The sequence below is a fragment of the Thalia democratica genome, chromosome 1 (genome assembly GCF_965202585.1).
Source record: "Thalia democratica chromosome 1, ktThaDemo2.hap1.1, whole genome shotgun sequence".
NCBI lineage: Eukaryota > Metazoa > Chordata > Thaliacea > Salpida > Salpidae > Thalia > Thalia democratica.
Window position 1 is genome coordinate 91,141,377 of NC_139165.1, and position 23,494 is coordinate 91,164,870.

General features: G+C 27.7%; 1 protein-coding gene across 1 annotated transcript; it reads left to right on the forward strand.

Moving 5' to 3' along the window:
• The first annotated feature begins 319 nt into the window (after positions 1–319).
• Positions 320–14,499, forward strand: LOC145841014 (enteropeptidase-like). Its single transcript, XM_082948376.1, has 13 exons — positions 320–483; positions 1,220–1,342; positions 4,361–4,461; positions 4,643–4,814; positions 6,833–7,050; positions 10,204–10,344; positions 10,999–11,124; positions 11,321–11,395; positions 11,733–11,880; positions 12,252–12,336; positions 12,959–13,196; positions 13,757–13,881; positions 14,299–14,499. The coding sequence occupies exons 1-13, from the start codon at positions 320–322 to the stop codon at positions 14,497–14,499; spliced, it is 1,917 nt and encodes a 638-aa protein (XP_082804502.1).
• Positions 14,500–23,494: the final 8,995 nt, after the last annotated feature.

The window sequence follows — 23,494 nt, forward strand, 5'->3', positions numbered from 1 at the left end:
AAATGTCTTTTATTTTATATCTAAAAATATTTGATAGCTAAGATAAAAGTCTTCATAATATGATTAGCTTGTAATAAGCAATGTTTACCCTCTTATGGCGTAATGCTTTTATGACCTATAATAGTTTTCTAGATTTTTGTAAGTATCAGTCATAAAATGCTTTATGTTTTCTTAATACGACAGTATGGCATTTTATGATCATACAATTTTGATTTTAAAAGTTAAGTTCATTAGCACATAAAAAACAAGGAAAATAAGTATTTTAGCTATTTTAAGTTTCTAAAAAATTGCAAATTGCAAAAGTTTGTATTTATCAAACATGACCTTTGCCTTGCAATCAGTCGTAATAATCCTGCTGGTTGTGTGTTCCGCCTGCGGTGCAGATCAAAGCGAAGTGTCATCGACCAATCAGGATGCCGCGCACTTGTCGAAAAGAAGTTTGAATTTCTACCTGTTTCCGCAGTTGTGGGGAAATCAAAGAAAGTTAGTCGTTTGGTTGTTTTTCGTGTTTCTAAATATCACAATATATGAACTAGACTTTCATAATGTTGAACTCAAATATTTAATCAATTGTATAAAAAACAAAATGTTAGTTACAATAAAATGATACTATTTTTCTATATCTAAGAAAAATTACAAAGTGTCTGACTATGTGACCAAAAGTTTAAGTTTTGCTGTTTTTTAAACGATATAATTACTAATGAAAAGTGTGGCGATTTGATTAACTTTGTAATATCGTTTTGAACCCAAGTTAACTTTGAGCTAATTAAACGTGATAATCACCAAATCAATAAGAGAAAGTTAAGCACTTGTTAAGCGTGCTTGGCGATTAGAAGTGTAGTTTAAAAGTGATAGATCTGAGTCATTAGCGACTGCATTTAGCTCAAACAAGCGCGACAGCTAATCCTAATACAAAAATAGCTTTTCTAAATGCGGCGCTCGAACCATAATGACACGAGACTAATTGCTACGTCATAAAGCAATAAAAAAATTTTTTTAGCAAATATAAATTATTTAAAGCATAAAAGTTAAGCAAGCGCTCACTTTAAAAGTTGTAACAACTCTTAATTTCTAATTAAAAAGAGCTTAAGTAGAATTAAGAGCGTTATATAAACAACAAATACAAACATTGTCGCTAAGTTCGTCTGTGTTACCCTACAAACATACGGCATAAAGTTCAAAAGAGTTATATTTTCACAGGAACTAATTACTCACACAGGTATCAGGTGGCGCAGCAGCGGCAGAACAAGACCTGCACGACGAGAAGAACGTACGCTTGTGTCAGGATGAGACGGGTGACCTACCTGGACTGGTGCCTCTACAACTTGTTTAAGTGCCTCAGGTTTGTTTACACAAGCGCGTCAAGTCGCACTGAAGGTGCGATTTTTCTCATTTGACCTATGGCTTTCCTTCTGGGCGCTACTTTAATACTTGTTAACTTTGTTTCAAACTTTGTTTACATATATTTTTTTATAAATGGTTTTATGATGAGAGATGATTTTTTGATTTGATCTATTGCTTTCCTTCTTTTTGACGTTTTAATTGTTTGTCTTAAATTTTTTTTTAGTATTTTTAATATTGGAACAAGTTTAAAAACTTGATAATGTATGAGCGAAACTTTCGTCTCCAACAGCTTAACAGAAATCCTTTGTCCACGCCTCTTTGAAACTTGTTTGTGTTAACTTACACCTTTTGTTGCCTTTCCGGTATCAGGCGTGATCAGCCTTGTTTACACAAATTCTCACTTGTATACGCTCTTTTAAGAGGTGATTTTTCTGATTTGACTTTTAATGTTCCCTCTAGTCGAAACTTTAACATTTTTGTTTTACATTTAAGATCAGTTTTTTAATAAGATAACATTTTTTACACACTTGCAAAGTTTTTATGCGTAACGTGGTTTATTTGAGCTGTTATTCTGATCAACGGTTCAACTGTTAGTATTACCTCCAAAGTCATTTTTTTACTATCAAGCTTTTATCATTCGCACAATTTTTCTTATAATCTTGGTAGTGTTCAATCAAAATATTTTCTTAAACGCTTGAAGATAATTCATTGTGCTCATTGAAAACTTGTTTGTGTTAATCTAAACCTTTATGTTGCTTCACCGGTCGAGTGTGATCGGCCTGTTGAGTGTAAACACGAAAATTGTGAAATTGTTTTCATAGTAATTTGAATACTAGCTACTTATGCCATTAATAATTCAAGTAAGTCGTACATCTCAGAATGAACTTTTTATAAATAATTGGTTCACTTTAAGCAAAGTATTTGCTCCTATTGCTATAATCATGTTTTCTTTTCGTAGTTCTTACTTAAACAAGTTTTAAGTACTTGAATGTTTACTCAATAACTTCTACCGATGGCATTTTAAAACTCTTTTTTTTTAAACAAAACACATTTAAATTTAAAAAGTTTTCTAAAGATTTCAAAATATTTTAGCTGATTTTTTGTACTTCAAAATTTCGAGTGGTTTTATGCTTTATATTTCATACAAATATATTTAAACGTACACTTAGTAAATTAAAATAAAAAGTTTATTTACAAATGTAATTTATGACTACCTATGAACAACCCTAGAAAAATAAATCAAAGTTAGACAAGTAAAACTGTTAAAACGTAGTTACAGAATTTTTTTTAAGTATTTGTAGAATTATCAAACAAATATAAACAAAAAAGCTAGAGAGTAAATTAGCAAAAGTTATTTTGAAATCATTTAAAATTATCGGAAGGAATTCGTAACATTTCTGTGTATAAACTGAAAACAAAAACACTTAACAGTGTGCTATGTGAGAACTGCTAAGAATTCAAGTTTAAGAGCGCGTTTACAGCAAACAAAACGAAATTTCAATTAACTCATCGGTTTCGGTCGCTTAAATTAAAACTTCGCCCGCACTGATCACAGTTTCAAAATTTGCCAACCAAAGTTCAAGCGAATTGTTTGAGAAATCGGTTAATTTGCGATTAAAAAGGCCGCAGCACGCTTTAGTTGAAAATATTTTAAATGTCTAAATTAGAATACAAAACCCTTTAATTAGAAAACAATCGCAAAAAATGAGATAGATTGAAATTTTCGAAATTTTCCGGCGCGCCAGTTTAATAAAATTCGTGTTGTTTTAATAAAAAAAACTTGATTGGAACCTTTTTGTTCAATTGATTGAAACGCCAATTAAGGGATTTTAATGAATGCCTTCGTCGCGTGTGAAGGCAACTGTAAAGCTAATCAGTTCCGTGAAACAACAGAGAAGTTATCACGAGGATATGTGAGTTGCGCTGGTGGCAATCAGAACGTGCTGCAGTTTTTTTCACATTTTTCAATCGTGGGGATTTTTTTAATGCGGTCTTGCGCGTGATGAAGCGTGAAATTTTCCCCTCACGCGTTTTTACCGTTTCTTTCAAGTCGCGATTTGATTTGCAATTTGCAGTTGATTGCCTCGAGATTTTTGTGAAAGCTGATTTTTTATGAAAAATTGTCGGTGCTTGAAAGACATGTCGGCTTGCTGCTTTGATTTAAAGGCATGCCAGGTAGTTTCGGTTTATAAAAGGCGATGGCAGCTACTTACATGCCGCTTTGATAAGTATGAACTCTGGAAAGTTTCTGGAATTTAAAAGTTCTAACAACATGGTCTTTTATTCATTTTCAATTTGAAGTTGAATAAGTAATAAAAGCAATTAGGACAACTCATTAAATAACAGGAGCTGTTTAACATCAAGAAAACGTTAATAAGGTAATTTATTAATTGCAAGGAACAGCTGTTACTTGAGTTTAATTGAAATTCTCATATATACTTGATTGTTTTGTAAAATACTCGAGGAAATAACAAATTTATTTATTTTTTGTACACACGAACTAGATAATACAAAAGTAATAGGTTTACTCGATAATGAAAAATTTTTCAAATATTTCTCAAAGTACTTGAACATAATTTTAGCACTCCGCTAACGTTTAGAAGTTGATTTTTCGTTGTATCATTTTGATAAACAGTCAACAGTTTTACTTTATACATCTACAGTTACAGCAATGAAAACTTGTTTAAACTTGAAACAACTCTTAAACTCGTGTCGCTGTTACGTGTGTTTTTATTTGAATTCTTGTTAATTACATAACTGTTAGTCACACACATACGTTTGTTTTGTGTGATAACATTTACTGCTTCGTGGAAATTGTTTAACTAAATCCCTACGTAAAATATCTCGCATATTTTTGTGATATTCCGCTTAAACTTTGGGCAGTTTTTAAAAAGTTGATAATTTCTATTTATTATTATTTGCAAAATGTTTTCAAATTTTCCTAACTTTATTACATATCCAAAAGTATTGATATTGGCTAAAAAAAGCTTAAATTCGAATTTAAAAATTCGCGTAGGTACAGGACAGAGTACCGGAACGAAACCTGCGTCGAAGACGTCACCTCCTGTTGCCATGGATACTCCGTCGGACCCTCCGGCTACTGTGAGGTCACTAAAGGTACGTCAACAAACTGTTATGCGTTAAAACACTTGTCATTATGTGCTTAATGCACAAAGTAACTATATAGTGACAATAGTTATGACTTTCATATCATAATTAAATGTTTTAATTTTCATCTGCTATTGTAAGACGTTTTTTAATTAACTTAAAATCTTGAAAGTATGTAAATTCTTTAAAGACTGGGGATGCGGGTCGGAGTGGTTGCGGAGGGGCAAGGGGTACGGATTTATCGAGAGCCCGAACCACCCCTTCAATTATCCGAACAACAGCAGGTGCGAGTGGAAGATCGAGGCTCCGGATAACCACAAGATAATCATGCAAATTGTCGACCTCGACATTGAGCCTCCCGCGTTAGTCAATATTTTGTTTGGAAATTAAATATTTCAGTTTATCATATTACTTTTTAAAAGCGTTTTTATATGGAAGAAGTGAGTTTTTATATTGGTATTTATTTGTGCATAAAAGGTAAATTAGTTGGTTCAAGCATACAGTTACAACGCAACAAACTGTTTGATATTCTTAGCAGCTTTTGAATAAATAAGTTAAGTGTTTTAAAAACAAATAAAAAACAAGTATCATTAAATCACTGTGCACGAAATTATTTTAAAACTTAATTGTTTCCAAATTGTTTATGTTTTGAGCAAATTTAGCAAACTAATTTAACTAAGTTAACGAACGGGTAACAAAAACCAGTAATACTTTTTGAAAACTACGCAAAAAAAAGCTAAAACTAAATTCAAATTAAATTTTGTTTACACAGACGTTTTCGACTTGATAATTTGAAAATAAATAAAACTTAAAATTAATCACAGTGTCCATCTCTAGGTAAAACGCTTGCAGTAATACAGCCTCATTAAATCTAATTAATCTTAAATAATCATAATTTAAACATATTGATAATATCCTGCCCAACTTCTGCTCTTATTGATTAACAATTCTAATATTGTAAGCTTATTAAAAAGTCAAATTCGGTGCACGCGTTTGAAAGTAGATTAAATTAAAAAACTTAGGTAGATTGCGATCTGGCATAAACGATTTTTATCTTGAAGTTGATAGCGTCTCGCGGTGCAGTCTTGAGTTTTCTATTGCTTGTAATTGGTTTCAGATTAAAACTTTTTGTTTCTAATCGCGTTATGAGTTTGTAAGTTTGAAAACCGTAACGCAAGTTGAAAGCACAAAAGTTTTAGTTTAGTGTTTAATATAATGTATAGTATGGTTATATAAACGCAAACTATATTATGTTAAGGCATTACAAAATCAAAAGGGTTGTTTAAAATTAAAATTATTATTTTTCATTTACATGCTACTGTATCAATAAAAATTTCCTACAAACGAATTTACTTCAACTCATAACAGTTAAACTTTTGAGCAACTGTTACTTTTAAAAAGATTTAATTTTTACTTTGAATATTGTAAAAGCACAATTAAATAACAACAGTGGCCAAAAAATGCTGATTGAAAATTATTTAAAAATGTTAACCCTTCTCTATGTCAGTAACAAATCTACCTCAGTAAAACTTTCATTCTACCCAAGACTTTGCACAAAACAGTTATATTTTAAAATAAACAATAAACAACTAAACATTTGCTTTTACATCCATTCTACTGCTAAATTGAAAAAGCACAACTAGGCAAAAATTTCAAAAAAAAAAAGTTCAAGCTGCAAACCTTAGCATACACTTGTTTTTTTCTTTAAATTTTTTAAATTTTCGACAATAACACTATAATAAATTTTATTAAAAATCCGAAATGTTGTTCCCCCATTTAAAGATATTTGTTTTAACTATCAACAACGATAATTAACAACAGATTTTTTATTCCCCTAACAAACAATAAATACTTTTCTTCTCACACGTGATTTGACTCTTACAGTTTCTTAATTTTATTAAAGTCTTAGCGTCTCAACCTTAGCATAATTTGTTATTTATCAATATTCTTACAAATTTAACATGTATAAACATATCGGTAAAAACAAGTAAAAACTAATAAGTAATCCAACAAACAGTGTTATACCCAACTATAACACCAATATAAATTCTCAATATTGCTGTTTAATGTTAATTATTTCAACTATCAACAACAACTAATAAAATGTATTCCCTTTCAACAGTGACGCGTGCGACCATTTTAACTTCGACTTTGATCAAAATACTCTTGATATTGAACAATTACTTTTCAATGAAATATAATACTAACAAAAATATCAATATAAATGTTTGTACCCCATTCAATGTAAATCTATTAACTACCAGCAACAATTAATAATTAAATATTCCCCTTTTTCTACAGTGACTTTTTCCCCTTTTCTATAACTAATTAAACAAACATCCCCCACAGTGACGTAATAATACATTCCCCCTTTCAACAGTGACGCGTGCGACCTGGACGAAGGGGACTGCTACGACATGTGCCTGTTCGACAGCCTGTCCCTCACCGACACCCGGCACAACACCACCAAGCACCTGTGCGGCCAATTAGGACCGCGGCAGGCCATGGTGAGCCGGGGAAGCACCATGAGGCTGGTGTTCGCCTCCGACGAGACGAAGAGCGGGAGGGGCTTCAGGCTCGTCTACAACATAGTGCCCAGTTGGTTTTGTTTGTTTAAAATAATAAATAATAAATACAAGTTTACAATAATTATCGAGAAATTTATTAAGTAATAATAATAAAAGAACATAGTGTCCAGTTGGTTTTTATTTCTTCATAGTATTTTGTTTTTTGTATTTTTTTATTAAGCTGTGATTTGTGTGATATTTTAAGTTTTTGGATGAGCGAAACTGGTACATTCTGGCAAATTGTACAACATAGTGCCCAGTTGGTTCAGCTTGTTTGATAGTTTTTTTTATAGTTTTTTGTTTAAATGTGATTTGCGTGATGTACCGAGTTTGTGAACAAGCATTCTGAGAAATTTTACAATATAGTGCCCAGTTGGATTAATCTTTTTAATAGTTTAAAATTTTTTTTTTTTTTTTAAATTTTGTACAATTCAAGTTAATTTTATCTTATTAATTATAATTGACTGATGTGCAGCATTTGCAAATTTAGTGACCTATTTTAATTTGTTTAATTTAAAACGATTTTAAACTAATCCTCACCTTATTTAGCTATCATTGACTGGTGTACAAAATAGTGCTCAATTGGTTTAATTTGGTTTAAGTTTTTTTTGCTTAACTGTGATTTATGCGATTTTATAAGTTTGTGAATGAGCGAAGTTAACGCATCCTGAGAAATTGTACAATACCGTGCCCAATTGGTTTAGTTTTTTTAATGATTTTTACAATAATTTTATTTTTTTTTAACTGTGATTTATAACAAATGATAAACTTTACTACTCGACCATCAACATTCTAATAAGGACGAAACCAGTCGTAGGTTGTCTCGGATGCTGTTGTTGTTGCTCGAGTAATAAAGTTCATTATTAATATTGATGGCGCGAAACATCTCAATTTTGTTGATGATGGCCGTAATAAATAGTGGTTAAAATTATAGTTTATGTGATTTTTTAATTTGTGTGTAAGCGAAGTTGGTATATTATGGCAAATTGTACAACATTGTGTCCATTTAGTTTAATTTAAAACAGTAGTAAAAAATAAAAGCAAATGTACAACAGTTATTAAAAAAATTGATGAAGAAATAAAAACAAAGATTTTTGTCTATGGCGATAGTTTTGTAAATTTTGTGAATTTGTTTTGCTAAACTTTAATATTTTATTTTAATTTGTTTCATTAAAAAATATCATAGCTAGTTCTTCTGCAAATTGTTTTTAATTGTTCAATTATAGCTGCATTTTTTAGTGGTGCTAGTCAATAATTGTTTAAGTTTTGTTGTGTTATGCAACAAAAGTTGGTTTAATATCTTTAATAATTTATAAGTGTGCCAAGCCGGTGACCTACTTTACTTTGCTAGATCCTGTGGTTATTTAACTATATTTAAATGCTTATTAATTAAGTGTTCGCTTAAGATCATAATAGCTTTTTAACAACACGTTATAGAAGCCTTTTCTTTATTAAGTAAATAGCTGTTAAATTTTTTAATAGTTTAGTTTTGTGTAAAAGCAGAGTTGATGCTTTTTTTCAATTGATAGTAGATGAGCACAAAATCAAATACTGTTAAGATATGTAAAAAATCAGTTAGTCAAACAAACAAGTGAACAGTTATCAAGTCGCATTACGAAAAACTTTAACAAAAAACTTATAAAAAACCAAAATTAATATTTAAATGCTATTGTTAACACAAAAACTTTACCCTGTAGATTATACTGAAATAGAGTTGTATTTTTTAGATTAAAAGTGATACGTTTCTTGTGCTCCAAAATCTTTTAGTGGTTACTGTTGATATATTTTCTGTAAAAAAGGCTAACCTTTAGCGATAATATCTTAAAAGCGGCATACTTTTTTACTTAAAAGTTTTAAATATTGTCTTAAAATTTTATAACACGCTAAAATAATTTCCACACAACATACTGTACACAGTTTCACACTTTGAGAAATTCTGGTCTTCACTATATTTGATACACTAACATTTTTTAATAGTTTGAAACTGAAATTTTTCGAAAATTGAGATTCCACTTCACTAAGAGTTTGTATCAAAAAGTACAAGATAATACTTAAAGTAGCCTTGAAACTTTGATCGGTCAAATCTAGATAGATTTTATCCTTAGTACAAATTCTTAAGTAATATCTTTGTCTCTGGATTTTATGTAACTTTTATGTGCAATTTTAAGTATTGTTTTAAATGCATCTTACTTTATTGACTACGACATTGATGTTTTGTTTGAAAATGTACTTAAGTGTTTCAGAAATAATACAGACTTAGCAAAAATCTGTTCATAACTGTTGTATATAGATATTAAACAGTTATAATTTTTTTAAGACTACTATACTGTAAACAAAAAACTTTAAAAATCACGCTAGAAAAAGATATTTTGTTTTACTAATAAAAATTTCAAACTTTTTGAGATAAAAAAAAGCTAAATGCAGGTGAAAATGTTTGTTTCTATTATAAAACAAACTGAAAAAACTAAAGTTTTTTTTTTAATTAAAAAGAAGTGAGCCATTCGTGTTTTTAGTAAGTTGTAAATAATTTAATAATATTTGTAGTTATGTGTAAAAAATAATTACACGTTTGATGAACTTAAACAAAAAATAATAGCTTTAAACAGTGATAGTTTAGTCATGATTGTAGTTTGTTTGTACATACTTATGCTCAATGTAATCTAAACTAATCTATTTTGCTGAGGCGTAAAATTCTAGCTTTAAAGTATTTACACAACCGAGTTTAAGGGTTTGTCGGTATTTTGTTTCTGTTGAAATTGTTTTTATGTTGACCTTTTAACATGAATAAAATGTTTGTGTGACTTATTTGTTGACAAATTTCTTTACACACTTTCAAACTCAACAAAGTTGTAAGTTTTGTTGTATACACGATACTTATGTTAAGATTAAATTATATTTTTTAAAGCTTAAACTAAGTTATTTTTATTTTTACTGATTTTTTTCGTAAAACAACTAACATTCTAACATATCAAAACCAAGTTCTTAAAATAAATCTTTAAAGCATATTGCACTTTGATTTTTCACGTTAAAGTCACTATATTTAAAACGGTAAACAAATATTATCAACATCTATTTTAATTTTCTCATCAAATAGTTATTTAGATTAATTTTTTATGCTCTTAAAATATGCAGTTAAATTTTAGATATTAAGTACATTTTAAACTTTTTTTTTTAATACAAACAGATTCAAAAGCAATTATATCATCGAAGAAGAAGTGTCCCGGGCACAAAGTGTGGAAGTTTTGCCGAAGAGTTTGCCAGCTCTCTTGCTCCTACTACCGGAGACAAACTAACGGAAGAAAAATGACCGAATCTTGCATGTTGAGTTAGTGTTTGAAAAGTAGTAATAAAAACTTGTATGACATTTTTGCATGGCTAACAGTTTTAAATTTTGAACAACAACCACAAATAAAAATAACAGGCTGATTATTTATACTCATATAAAAAAGTGGAAACGTTGTTACTAAAAATGTTTTGTGACTTTAGTTATAAAATACAGCTGTGTTGTTACTAGAAATTCTAAGTAACTGAATGCTTGTTTAAAGCATAACTACTAACACATCTAGGATCATCAATAAAATGATACCCCTTTAAATACGTACTACTAAATTTTTAAATTAATCAGTTAGTATATAACAAATCAACTACTAAACAATTTTTTAAGCACATTTAAGCACATGGTATACCATTGACAGTCGTAGTACACGTTAATAAGTTTATACATTTTTTTTCGTAATTAACTATCGTCTTTTTTAAAAACTAACCATTAAAAATATAATAAAAATGTTCAGACAGTGGGATCCTGAAATCGGCGATGGCGTATCTATTATTATGAAATATTTTAAACAAATATTATATTACTGGCAGTTGTATAGCTATAACATACTGATAAGTTTGAATATTTTTACGTCATTGAGTATTAATTGTTTTATCAAATAAATACTTTTTAAACTTATCATTCATATTTTAATATCTTCAGACAGCGGGATCCCGAAATCGGCGATGGGGTCGAGGGTGGGGGTTTTGTGCGAACCGGGGTGCGAGTGCCCGGACCATTTGCCGATTTACAAGAACGGAAGGTGCGTCGCCATCGAAGAGTGCCCTGGTTTGTTTGATGAAAAAAAATACATAACGATCTAGAATGATTCTATAAGTTTCATGGTGTTTATACGCTAGTTTTAAGCTAATAAGCTGGTAAAAGGCTTAAATAAAAAATTTTCAACACCTTAAATAACTTTTTTGATTGAATAAACTATTTAGCTGAGAAAAACAAAAGATTATAAACATTTTATCCATTTTAGACACTGATTTCACATGTGGGAAATCAGCACACAGTCCGATTTCAACAATGAGCGTGAACATGAAAAAGATACTGGGTTGGTTGAAAGATGCATTTTGGAAGCATAAAAGTGTTATGACAACTTTTGTAGTTATATTTTTACAACTTTTCACTATTAAAAATAATTTTTATTTGTTGATAATCGCATTGCGTGAAACATTTATTAGCTTAACTACAAAATTTGTATGTATTTTATGAGGCTCCTATATTTATGTAAAACGCTATATAGTTTTAATTAGATTTGTATTTGTTCAAAAGAATAAAACACTTTCTTTTACTATTTAAAGTATAAACACTATAAATAGCAACGATATATTTGATTTTTGTCGTTCTTAAACTTTCCAAAAAAAAACTTAAACTTATTTTCCTGCAAGGTGGAACGCCTTCAACGGACGGGAAGTGGCCGTGGATGGCGCAAGTGACAACGAACAATCTGAACCACGAATGCGGGGCGTCCGTCGTTTCGCTTGACTGGATAATAACGGCCGCTCACTGCTTCGTCGATAGAAGCGCGTGGAAGATGTTAGCGAACTAATTAGAAAAATATTCCTTGTTTTTTTTATTAAAAATGTTTAAAGCTATTTACTTTTATAAAGATTGTCGAAACAATTTAAAAAGAACTTTGGCTTTTTTATTTTACTTTTGTTGTAAGATGATCTCATGATATGGGTTTTTTTTAACACAATTGTATAGACCATTTTTAGTGTAAAATATATCGAAAGTATTTATTCCTAAAATTAAAATAAAAACCTAATTTGATACGTTGCTATTCTAAAAACAAAATTTTACGTTTTTAAATTAGTGGTAAGTTATACATATGCAGTTAATACAGAAACTTGAAATAAGCTTTAATATTGTGCTAAGTAAATTTCAAAAAACCTTCTACTTAACAGGCCACAAACGGTAGATACAAAGTTGTATTGGTTTCATGTGGGAAAGTTTTGGAAAGAAGATCAAAAAGACAACAGAAAAGTCGAAGTAAATATTTAAATAGTTCTACAATTTATTTGTTGTTGTTGAATTCTTTAAGATGTTTAATACTTTTTTTAAGTTACCGAAAATACATATCTAAAAGTTTGATGAATTTTAGTCTTTGTAACTAATATTATAAAAAAAGTTTTTTAGCTACGAGAAAGAACTTTAAAAACAGAATAAGAACTGTTGATACAAAATTATCTGACGCTTTATGATATATTCAAATTATGTATTTAGTGTTGAAAACAAACTACAACCAATTTTTAGCTCTATGATTTCATAAGTTAGACAACAATGACGATCCTTACAAGAATTTAAAGCCAGTTTTGTATGTTTTATAAATATTTTCATAAACATATTCTGCGCTAAGAGCTACACAACTTATGATAAGATTATAACCGACACATTTTAAAAGGTTATACAACCAAACTTACACTTTATATGTCCTTACAGTATTTTTATACTTTATACAGTTTTATATGTCCTTTTAGAAACAAAAACACCTAAACAGCAAATACAACAATTTATTCAACATTTATTCCACGCAAAGAGGATAATAGTGCACCCGTACTACGATTTCGACCAATAATTAAACATTAAAATAAAAACTATAAAAATTCATCAGATATTCCGCGCCAAGAGGATAATAGTCCACCCGTACTACGACTTCGATCAGGACCGCAACGACATCGCGTTGGTCCAATTGGACGGCCACCTGACGGACATAACAAACGTGCGCCCCATATGTTTACCTTCCAAACAACTACCGTCAGACCTGATCAACCAGCAGCAGTTCATCATCAACAAGATTCATCCGTACCCGGGCGAAGTGTGCGTCGCCACCGGGTGGGGCTCTAACCAGCGTGAGTTTTATAAATTATTTGTTTGTATTTGTACTTGTTTGATTGGTTTTCTGAAATCGTTAAATAAATATGCGATCAAAAATATGGTGAAAAATGTGAGGCATAGAAAGACTATTTTGCCACCTAGATTATAGTAGTTTGCTTAAATTTTTTATTATTTTTTAAGTTGCTTCTTTTCTTTTGAAATAATTTAAAGACTTATTTGTTTAGAACAAAACGTTAGTTGTGTTGAACAACTTTAAAGCTATAAAAAGCATTGTTTTTTGTTCTGTGAACTTTAAAGTAAAATATAACTAGGTTTATCTTTAGTGTAGATTTTATAGAAACAACTGTTCTCAGTAAAATTTAAAAAAATACATTGAAAAATCTGCCAAAATACCGCTTGTAAATAACTTTATAATAGCTTTGCAAGTGATTTAAAATGGTAATTTTTGAACAAAAATATTGATACCAACTTATGAAAACAAACCTTCGGTTTGATATTTTACTGGTTACTTTCTGTGAATAATTGTATGAAACTACTTTTTTGTCTTATCATATTCAAGCATCTCATTAAACAGACGGAGGTGAAAAATTGCAAGAAATAGAAATGCCAGTGACAGAACCAACCACGTGCGTTAAGAAGTCATTCGACTACAGAAATGTCATTTGCGCTGGTGGAAAAATTTCAAAAGACACCTGCAAAGTATAACTGCTTTTTTTTTACTTAAAAACAATATTTGTTTTTGTACAAAATAACTAACTTGTTATTACAAGTATCATGTATAACAAAAAGTATCTTTAATTAATTTTACTTTTTGTTTTGTTTTTAAACCTCTTTTATAAGTATCAAACTGATTTTAAGAAACTAAATTACTAGCACCCAAGTTTATCAAGCATATAAGTGTTTTAGTCAAAGTGTAAACGTTTTATGTACATTAAAGACTTTCAAAGCTTGGCAATTTAAAAATTTAAAACTGTCTTTAAAGTAAAAAGAAATTGTTAATAAAATAAAATTCATTAAAAATCATCCCTTTAAAATAAGAAAAAATAAAAACTAAAAAAAAAAACTAATAAAAAAAAAGTTACGCAAGTTTTTTATCATCTGCAAACAAACCTACAGGGCGACAGCGGCGGGCCGCTCCAGTGCCAGAGGACCTCGCCGCGGTGGGGCAACTTCAAGGGGCCGTACTGGCACCTGGACGGCGTGACGTCGTTCGGGGAGGGGTGCGGGAGGGGAATCCCCGGCGGGTACACGCGCGTCACCAACTACATCAGGTGGATCAGGAAGCACGTGGGCGAGAGGGCGGCGATACCGAGGTGATGACGTCACGTTGAGTGTGTGTGACGTCACAATGTGTTGAGTGCGTCACGCACTGTTAGACGTCACATTGAAAGTGTGACGTCACAATTAGTGTGGGAGGCGGCGCCGAGGATATTTTCTTCGGCTGAGTTTTTTTTTATTGTTGCTGCTGCACCGTCTTAAAATTTAATTTTTTTTAGAATTTTTGTTAAAATGATTTTTTTTTATTGAACTTTTAAGACTTTGAACTCTTTTGTTAGATTTTAACAAACTTTTTTTTTATTATAAAGTTTGAGAAACTATTTTCCGAACATTTGTGTCTTATTTAAAAGCAAAATATGTCTAATAATAAAACAATTTTAAATAATTAATATTTACGTGATTTTTTTTAGTTTGTTTAGAACTGTGATTTTTATGATTTTTTTTCTAATTTAAAGAAATTTGAATTTAAATTAATTATGTCTAAAGTGATTTTAAAGAAAACAATTCGGAACAAAACTATGATCGTTCAGTACTAACAATTTTAAAAAATGTTATCTTTTTTATTTTCAAAAGGTCATAACGGACAATTTTTTTTTATTTAGAAATATTACTTAACAAAAAAACTAGTGTAATTTAACATGTTTTCTAGTCTTTTTGTATTGTAGATTTCCAAATTTTTTTCTTCAATATTTATGATTTTTTTTATAATTATTTTAACTTTTTTTAGCATTTATAATATCAAAAATCTCAATCTAAGTTACATAAAAAATAAGTTCTGACTCAAAAGCAACAAATATTTTTCTTTTATCTTTTTGATTTGCTCTACTATTTTGCTAAGTTAATTTCGTTCAAAAGTTTGAAAACAAATTATTTTCAAATAGTTATTTTAGTTACAGATATTTTTCGTAAGCCCTTTTTTTTATAAACAAACATAAGTATATGTTTTTCAAAATTTAGTAAAGCAAATTCACTAAAAGAAAGATACTTGTATAGCTTCGGTTTGAAGTAGTAGTTTAAATATTTTAAATATATCTACTAGAGCTTTGTCCTAAATTAATTTTTAGTAATCTTTGCAATACTTCTATTTAAAGTTTTTTCATCATAACCTGTGATAAAATTTTTTTTTAATTTGCGAATACCTTTTTGTTTACTAATTTAGTATCTTTGTAAACTAGTTACATGAAAACACGGAAATAGACCATTATTTTTTAATGTTATTTATAGTTTATAAACCAGTTTTTAATCACTATTAATGTCGTAAAACATATTTAGTTTAAATATTTTTTTAAACTAATTAGTATATAATAATTCTTAAATGTAATAAAACACGGAAGTAAAACTTTTAATTACAAAACACTTAAGGAACTTTGATTAGACCGAACAAATAAAATAAGAACACATTTAAAAAAACATATGTGTGAGTTTTAAAGTTAACGTACATATATATATATATATATTTTAAATAGGTATTTTAGGCAGTCAACCAGTTTTTAAAATACTTTTAATTAAATCATGTAAAGTTTATCAGAAAACTAATACTACTTTTAATACTAGATTAAAGTAAATCTAAACTTCTACAATTATAATTTTAGTAAGGTAAGAATATATATTTATTAACTTGATAATAAAAGTTATGATTCTTCTTAAATACTTAGACATAACTCCAATATAAAACTTTATGATACATAGTCTTATAAACTCTTATTATATTTTTAGTTTTATGTAGGGTTTTTTTTATAAATTCTTATATTTTAACCGATAGATCGATTCTATTTTGTTTAAACATTTGTAAACATCTAAAATAGATAAATTTAAAACCCTTGTTTAGTTACGTAAAATAATTTAAATTTTTTTCTAGTACTAATGATTGATTGTACTAAATAATTTTAAATAATTAAAGGTTTCTAAACTGGCAATTCTAAAGTGTTTAACTGATGTTTTATAAACCCTATAAAAAAGTTTTAACATGGCTAAAACTAACAATTAATGTTTATAACTCTGGTATACTGAAAACATTTCGTTTTACTCTGTTCTTAATTAGTTTATCTCATGTTTTTTTTAATGGTTTAATAAATACAATTAGAAAATGTTGTCTTATTTATACGATTTAAGTTCTTTGAAACCTTTAATGAGGACTTTAAACCAAGTAACGTAAAGTTTCTTGTGAACTTATGGTAAGTAACTACTTACACTAAGTTTGTTTAATTAACCAACTATATTATACTTATCATAGCTGTTAGATTTTACATTTTACCTAACTTTTTCATCTAATTTATAAGTTTTTTATAATAGACACTTGAAAGAAATCACCTGTAACTCAATTATGGATCTAATCAGGGTTAAAGCAAATATTTGATATTATAAACGTTTGAAAATCAATTAAGTATAAAAGCAACAGTTGACTAGTGTTTTTGTAACAGCAGTTTTATTTTTTCAATAAACTGAATGTAACTTCTAAAGTTTGATACTCAAACTTTTAGTAATATTTTAAGGGTACAAGCTTTAATATTAATATGTATTTTTAATTTTTTGAAGCTTGGCAAAAAAAGTTGTAATTGTTGCAAGTTAAACAAGTTGTGTAGTCTTTTGTTATAATTTTTGATATACTCAGAGTTTTAAAGTTCATAGAAATAATTGATCTTAGTTACAGTTGTTTTTGGTAAACTTTTTTTTATGATAAATAAACATAAGTATATGTTTTTCAAAATTTAGTAAAGCAAATTCACTAAACAAAATATACTTATTTAGCTTCGGTTTGAAGTACTAGTAGTTTAAATATTTTAAAAATATCTAAGAGAGTTTTTTTGTATCAATAACTTTAGTATATTTCGATAAGTTTTAAAAAAAAAGTTACTTTGTTCTTAAATTTATTTCTAATAATCTGTTTGTACATTGCTTAGACTACAGACAGTACAACTATTACATCACAGTAGATTGCAACAATACAACTATCACATCACAGTAGACTGCAACAATACAACTACCACATCAGAGTAGATTGCAACATTACAACTATCACATCACAGTAGATTGGAAGAATATAACTATAACATCACAGTAGATAACAAATATACAACCATAACATGACAGTAGATAACATGGGTACAAGTATCACATGATAATATGTCACAACACTAGTTGTATTGATTTAAGTTTACTGAAACACATAAAAATGAAATTAACAAATAAATGTTGTATACTTATTTTTTTCAAAGTACTAGTTTTAATTTTTATACGATTTAATATTACACAAAAATTAAAACATTTCGACAAAGTTGTAATAAATTTATTCCTTTCATTAATATTAATAAACTGTAAAGTAAAAGTTTACTTAATTCATACTACATAACATACAGCTTATTTAAAAATACAGTACTGTTGTCAGTGTTTAAAAAATCGTTACTCTTATAAATAATTAAAATGTACCAACTACTCAAACAATACTTTGTACATGTTTAAAAATGTTATTTTTAAGTTTACTTTAGCTTAATTTTGATTTATAGTATTTGGATTTTTTTTAGAATTTAACACATGTAAAATACGTTTGTACCAAAAGTTTAGAAGTTTTATTAGAAAATAAAGTCAATTGTACTAAAGTGTTAAAGTTTTCGCAGGCTGCGATTTTTTGCTTTGATATACCTCAGTATAAAAACTAACTTTAAAATAAAAATTACAACAAAGTAAACATTCTATAAGAACTAGTAATGTACTAACTATCAAATTAAGATTTTAATAGTAACAAACTAGTTATTAGAAAATTCAGCTTTATTTGAATAGTACCAATTATTTGTAATGCTAAATGTTACGTCACAGGTCAGAGACTTCTAAATGTGGATGTACGAGGTACTATTTTTTTGTTTTCTTCAAAACTTCATAAAACAACACGGTTATACTAAGATAGAAATATTATAACCAGGGACGTGTTTTGACTGGTTTCCTGTTTCCTGTGAACCCCCTGAAAAGAAAAGTGAAAAAAAAAGATTTTTAGAATATCACTAAAACGTTTTTTATTGACTTTGTTTTGGTAACTTGATAAACTTTGAATAATGAATGTTAAATTAATAACAGTGAAAGATTATAAGTTTTTGTAACAAAAAATGCTCGTTTTTGCCCAGCTGAAATAGATTTCAAATAAAGTTTTAACTGTGACGTGATAATAGGTAAAAGTTTTAAAGTAGTTTTTATGTTTTTTATGGGAAACTTTTTACTAAGATGCTCTTAGTTTCCATTACTACTATCCCTTTGTTTCTTAGTGTAAATAATTTTCGATTAAGTATTGTTTTTTAACTAGTAAGTAAAACTTTACTTAAGTTTTATTTTACTTAGTTGGTGTGTATAATATTGTTGTGTGAAGCTTTTAAACCTTTTAAAATTTAATGCAGAGAGTTTCAAAATTATCTTTTAACACTACACCACCTGGCAATTTATTCTTTCAGCGTTTAATGGTATTTTAATATTTTTTTAAGTTATTTTACTTTTGTATACCTGTTGGCCACAAAGTTAATTCTTGATTTTTTTAGAATTTTAAACTCAGGAAGATTTCAAAACCATCATTACAATCTCTGCACTATCAGGCAAATATTTTATTATAATTTGAAGATATTTTAGTTTAATTGTATAAGTCAAAACACTTTTTTAGTGAAGTTTAAAATCTTAAGATTAAATTACTTAGAAAAAAATATTTTTATGATAAATATATACATAAATGTAAACAGCTTAAAATTAAAAAGAAAAAATTGTAAGAAATCCATCTATACTAACATTCAAATCCAAATTTAAACTCTCTTTATAAAATTTTATTCCTGTTTTAATTATTTCATAATGTTGTTTTCTGATAAAAAGGTTAATTTTTATAGAGTAAGTTAGTTATGTCTGTAACAGTTGAAGAAATAAAAAACATTAGTTTTTTTAAATCTTTCATTGGAAAAAAAAATCAAATAAAGGTGAGAGAAAGAGCAACCTCTGATGTTGAAATTATTTAAACAACCAAGAAAAAAGATTAATATATTTTTATAGCAGTTTCCAGTATGATTTAACACTAAAATAAAACATTTCATTCATTTATAAATAAAAAAGTGTATAATAAGAACAAAGTTAGTCAAACTATTGGAAAGTTTTAGTTTATAGTTTTTTTAAAAATGATTAAATATAAAATAACGAATCCTTTTAAAAGTTAGTGGTTTAGGTCAAGGTATCAACCAATTGGCTTATAACGTTTAACAAAAAGAATTTTTAATAATCTACAAAAATAATCTTTATTTCTTTTAAAAATATATTATTGTAACTGTCATGATTTATACTAAAAGTTTTTAAAAGGTGTCTACAATATCTCATAGAAATATATATAAAATAGAATATAAGACTATTCATTAAAACAATTTTTCTCTGATATAAATAACTTATATAAATAGTTTGTACAGTTAGATAAGATCTTTCTACTGCTAATGTAACAACTTTAGAATGGAATATTTAGTTCAATCAGGAATAAACTTTTTTAATATAAATTTGAATACATTAACCAAGTAAAAAAAAAACAGAGATACTCAAGGTAACAAAATTCTATATCAGTTGGTATGACAGAAAAAGCTGGTTGACAGCTTGCCCTATCAGAAAAAAAACTTTTCTGCTTCCCATGTCTTCTGTTTAAAGGTCAAAGCATTTGGTCAAAAATAGGTTAATTGATTTTATTACTGAGTTTATAGGTTTTAACTACTTAGGTAGGTATTTTATTTCAATTTTGAAACGAGCAATTTACTATATGATAACAATTACGTTTATATAATAAGTTTAATTGTAAGCTTTTCTGTTTCAGGTTTTTATATTTACACAGATAATACAGTAAATTAAAATTGTTGTAGTTTAACTAAAACAAACTTTATAAAATAAATATTTACAGAAAAAAGTGAGATATTTTAAAAGTTATGTTTATTTACTATTTCTCTGTGTAAATTAAAAAATATACTCATTTTACAACTACAACTAATTTTTTATGTAAATTAGATTTGACTCTCTTGCCAAGTTAACTGTTGCAACAAAAAGATATAAATGTACAGATCAGCACATTGGGAACTTAGCTTCGTTGGCACTCTTAGGAAAAGTAAATATTTGTGAAGCTTTCATTAATTTTAATTTTTATAAAATATTTTTCAAAAATAATTTGTGAAAAACATTTTTATTATTGTTAAAAAATTTTAAAAGCTTTTATACCTTAAACTGTTTGTTTTTCTTATTATTGTAATAGCTTTACCGCGCAGTAAAAACTTTATATCGATTTACAAATAAGCATCAGGAGTTATTTGAGTGAAGCTTATAAAAAAAGTATAAAAGAATACAATCAGGAAGTTAAAATAAAATAAAGGTATTAAGCATCATTCTTGATGCAATACTTCTATGTGGTCGTCTAGAGCTTTCATAACAGTGGATTGCAACGATACATTTATAAAATTGCATTAAATTGCAACGATACAACTATCACATCACAATAGATCGCAATATAACAACTGTCACATCACAGTAGATCGCAACAGTACTACTATCACATCACAGTAGATCGCAATATTACAACTATCACATCACAGTAGATTGCAACATTACAACTATCACATCACAGTAGATTGGAAGAATATAACTATTACATCACAGTAGATCGCAACAGTACAACTATTACATCACAGTAGATCGCAAGAATGCAACTATCACTTAACAGCAGATTACAACGATAAAAGTATAACATCGCAGTAGATCGCAACGGTACAAGTAACACATCATAGTAGGTCCCAACACTAGTTGTATTTATTTAGTTATACCAATACACAAAAAAATAAAAAGTTTTTTTTGAAATGAGGAATGAAATTTACATAAGTAATTTATTTCAAAGTACTAGTTTCAATTTGTATACAATCTAAGTAACACACATAATTTTAGAAAAAGTTATTAAAATTGTAATAAATTTTTATTTTTATCTATATTCATAAAAATTAATTTAATTAAAAGTTTACTTAAGTCTTTTACATAACAAAAAGCTTATTTAGAACCATAGTATTTTTGTAAGTATTTAAAAAATCATCACTTTTAAATTAACTATAATATAGCAACTACTCAAACAATACTTTGTGCAGATTTCAAAATGTTATTTTTAAGTTCACTTTTATTTAATTATATTTTATAAAAGTTGGTTTTTTATTTATTTTACAAACTAAGTACGTTTGTACACAAAGTTTAACAGAAAATAAAGTCAATTTTATTTCAGCATTAAAGTCCTAGCGGGCTGCGTATTTTTGCATTATAAGACCACAATATAAATTTTTTCTTTAAAGTAAAGTTCCAACAAAGTAAACATTTAACAAGAACAAGTATGTAATTTGTACTATGTATTAAGTTTAGACCATATTAAAAAATCGAGTTATTAAAATGCACAACTTTATTTGCATAACAAAAGTTATTTTTATGCTAAAAACCAAGTTGCAGGCCAAAGACTTTTGTTTGTGTTCCATAAGGTTTTTCCAACTCCTAATCACATTCAAAGTTGTGTTACTTCGTTAATTAGTTCATTCAGTTACCTCTACAATATACAATATTAAACTAGCGATAGTCTTACCTCTTACATAAGTAAGTTTTCGGAAAAATATATTTCTATATTAATAAATTTTTTAGATTTAATTTTTAGAATTTATTCTAAGAGCTTTTTGAGACTCCGTAGATCTGTTCTTAAATTTATTTGAGAGCAGTGAAACGCCATTAGTTGAAATTAAGTTTTGACACAAAAACATCTGTGGTATATATTAGCTTATCAGGATCTCCAGGATTTAACGCCTTTTAACGTTACATCTTATATTTCTATATTAATAGATTAATCCTATTGAAAATTTTTGTAGTTTAGATAGTTTTACTGCTTTCATAACACTGCAGTTTTTAACTATTTATCATGCTCAATCATTTTTTGAGGAATTAAGTCAATATATTCAGCCTCAAAACTTTTTAAGTAAAGCACGAAACTAGTAGTTTTGTGTCTACGACTTCTTAGTTTTTTTTTATTTTTTCTTTAAAACTTTATTGGTTAACACGTGATCAATTTTTTTTGAAACTTTATATGACTGACTTAAACTTTTGTTTTCAAATCATTAAAATCTCGTTTTATTTAGTTTACAAGTTTTAAAAACTAATGTTTTAAAGTTGTTATTAAAGTAGAAAAAATTGATACACAGTATTGTTCAAAGAATTACTTCAAGTGAAGTTTTTATAAATATGATTTAAATTCGAAGTTTTTATTTAATTAAGCCAATTACTTTTATAATCAAGCATAGTTTTTTAATAAAACCTTTTATTCTTCACTAAAAGTGAATTTTTTCTTAACTATTTATTACTTATTTACGGAGCAGATCACGCATTTTGTTAATATTCACTTATAAGTCAACATAATTTTTGTTAGTTACAGGATCAATTCTTGGATCAACTCAATATTTTACTTAGAATCTAGTAAATTATTTAACAGTACTTCAATTTCAAACTATATACACCGCTTTAAAATGTTTTGTTTCTATGCAATAAATAAAAATAATTTCTCACGTTTTAAAAGTTTATTGATCATGTTAAATTGATTCAAACATTGCTAGTAGTATTTTCAATGTCAAATTAATTGTTTAGCTAGCTTTATATGCATTTAAATTTAGGAAGACAATTTGTGAACTAGATTAATTTAACAAGCTTAATAAAAAAACTAGTAAACATACCCACAGTTTTTTTGTATTAGAGTTTATTAAAAACAATCTAACTTTTGATGGTTTTAATTTAATAAAACAAAAATATAATACTATATCAATTTATATATATTAAAAACTACGAATTTTAATAGTTATTTTAGTAACAACTTCGAAAATAAATACCATAAACATTAGAATGTACATTATAAAAGTACACTTGATAATAAAAAAGTAATACCAAGTTATACCCATTTCTATTAATTTTTCACTAAAAATCTTGTAAAGGTATAAAATCTTACTAAGAGAGAGAGCGTAAACTCAAATTATCCGAGTTA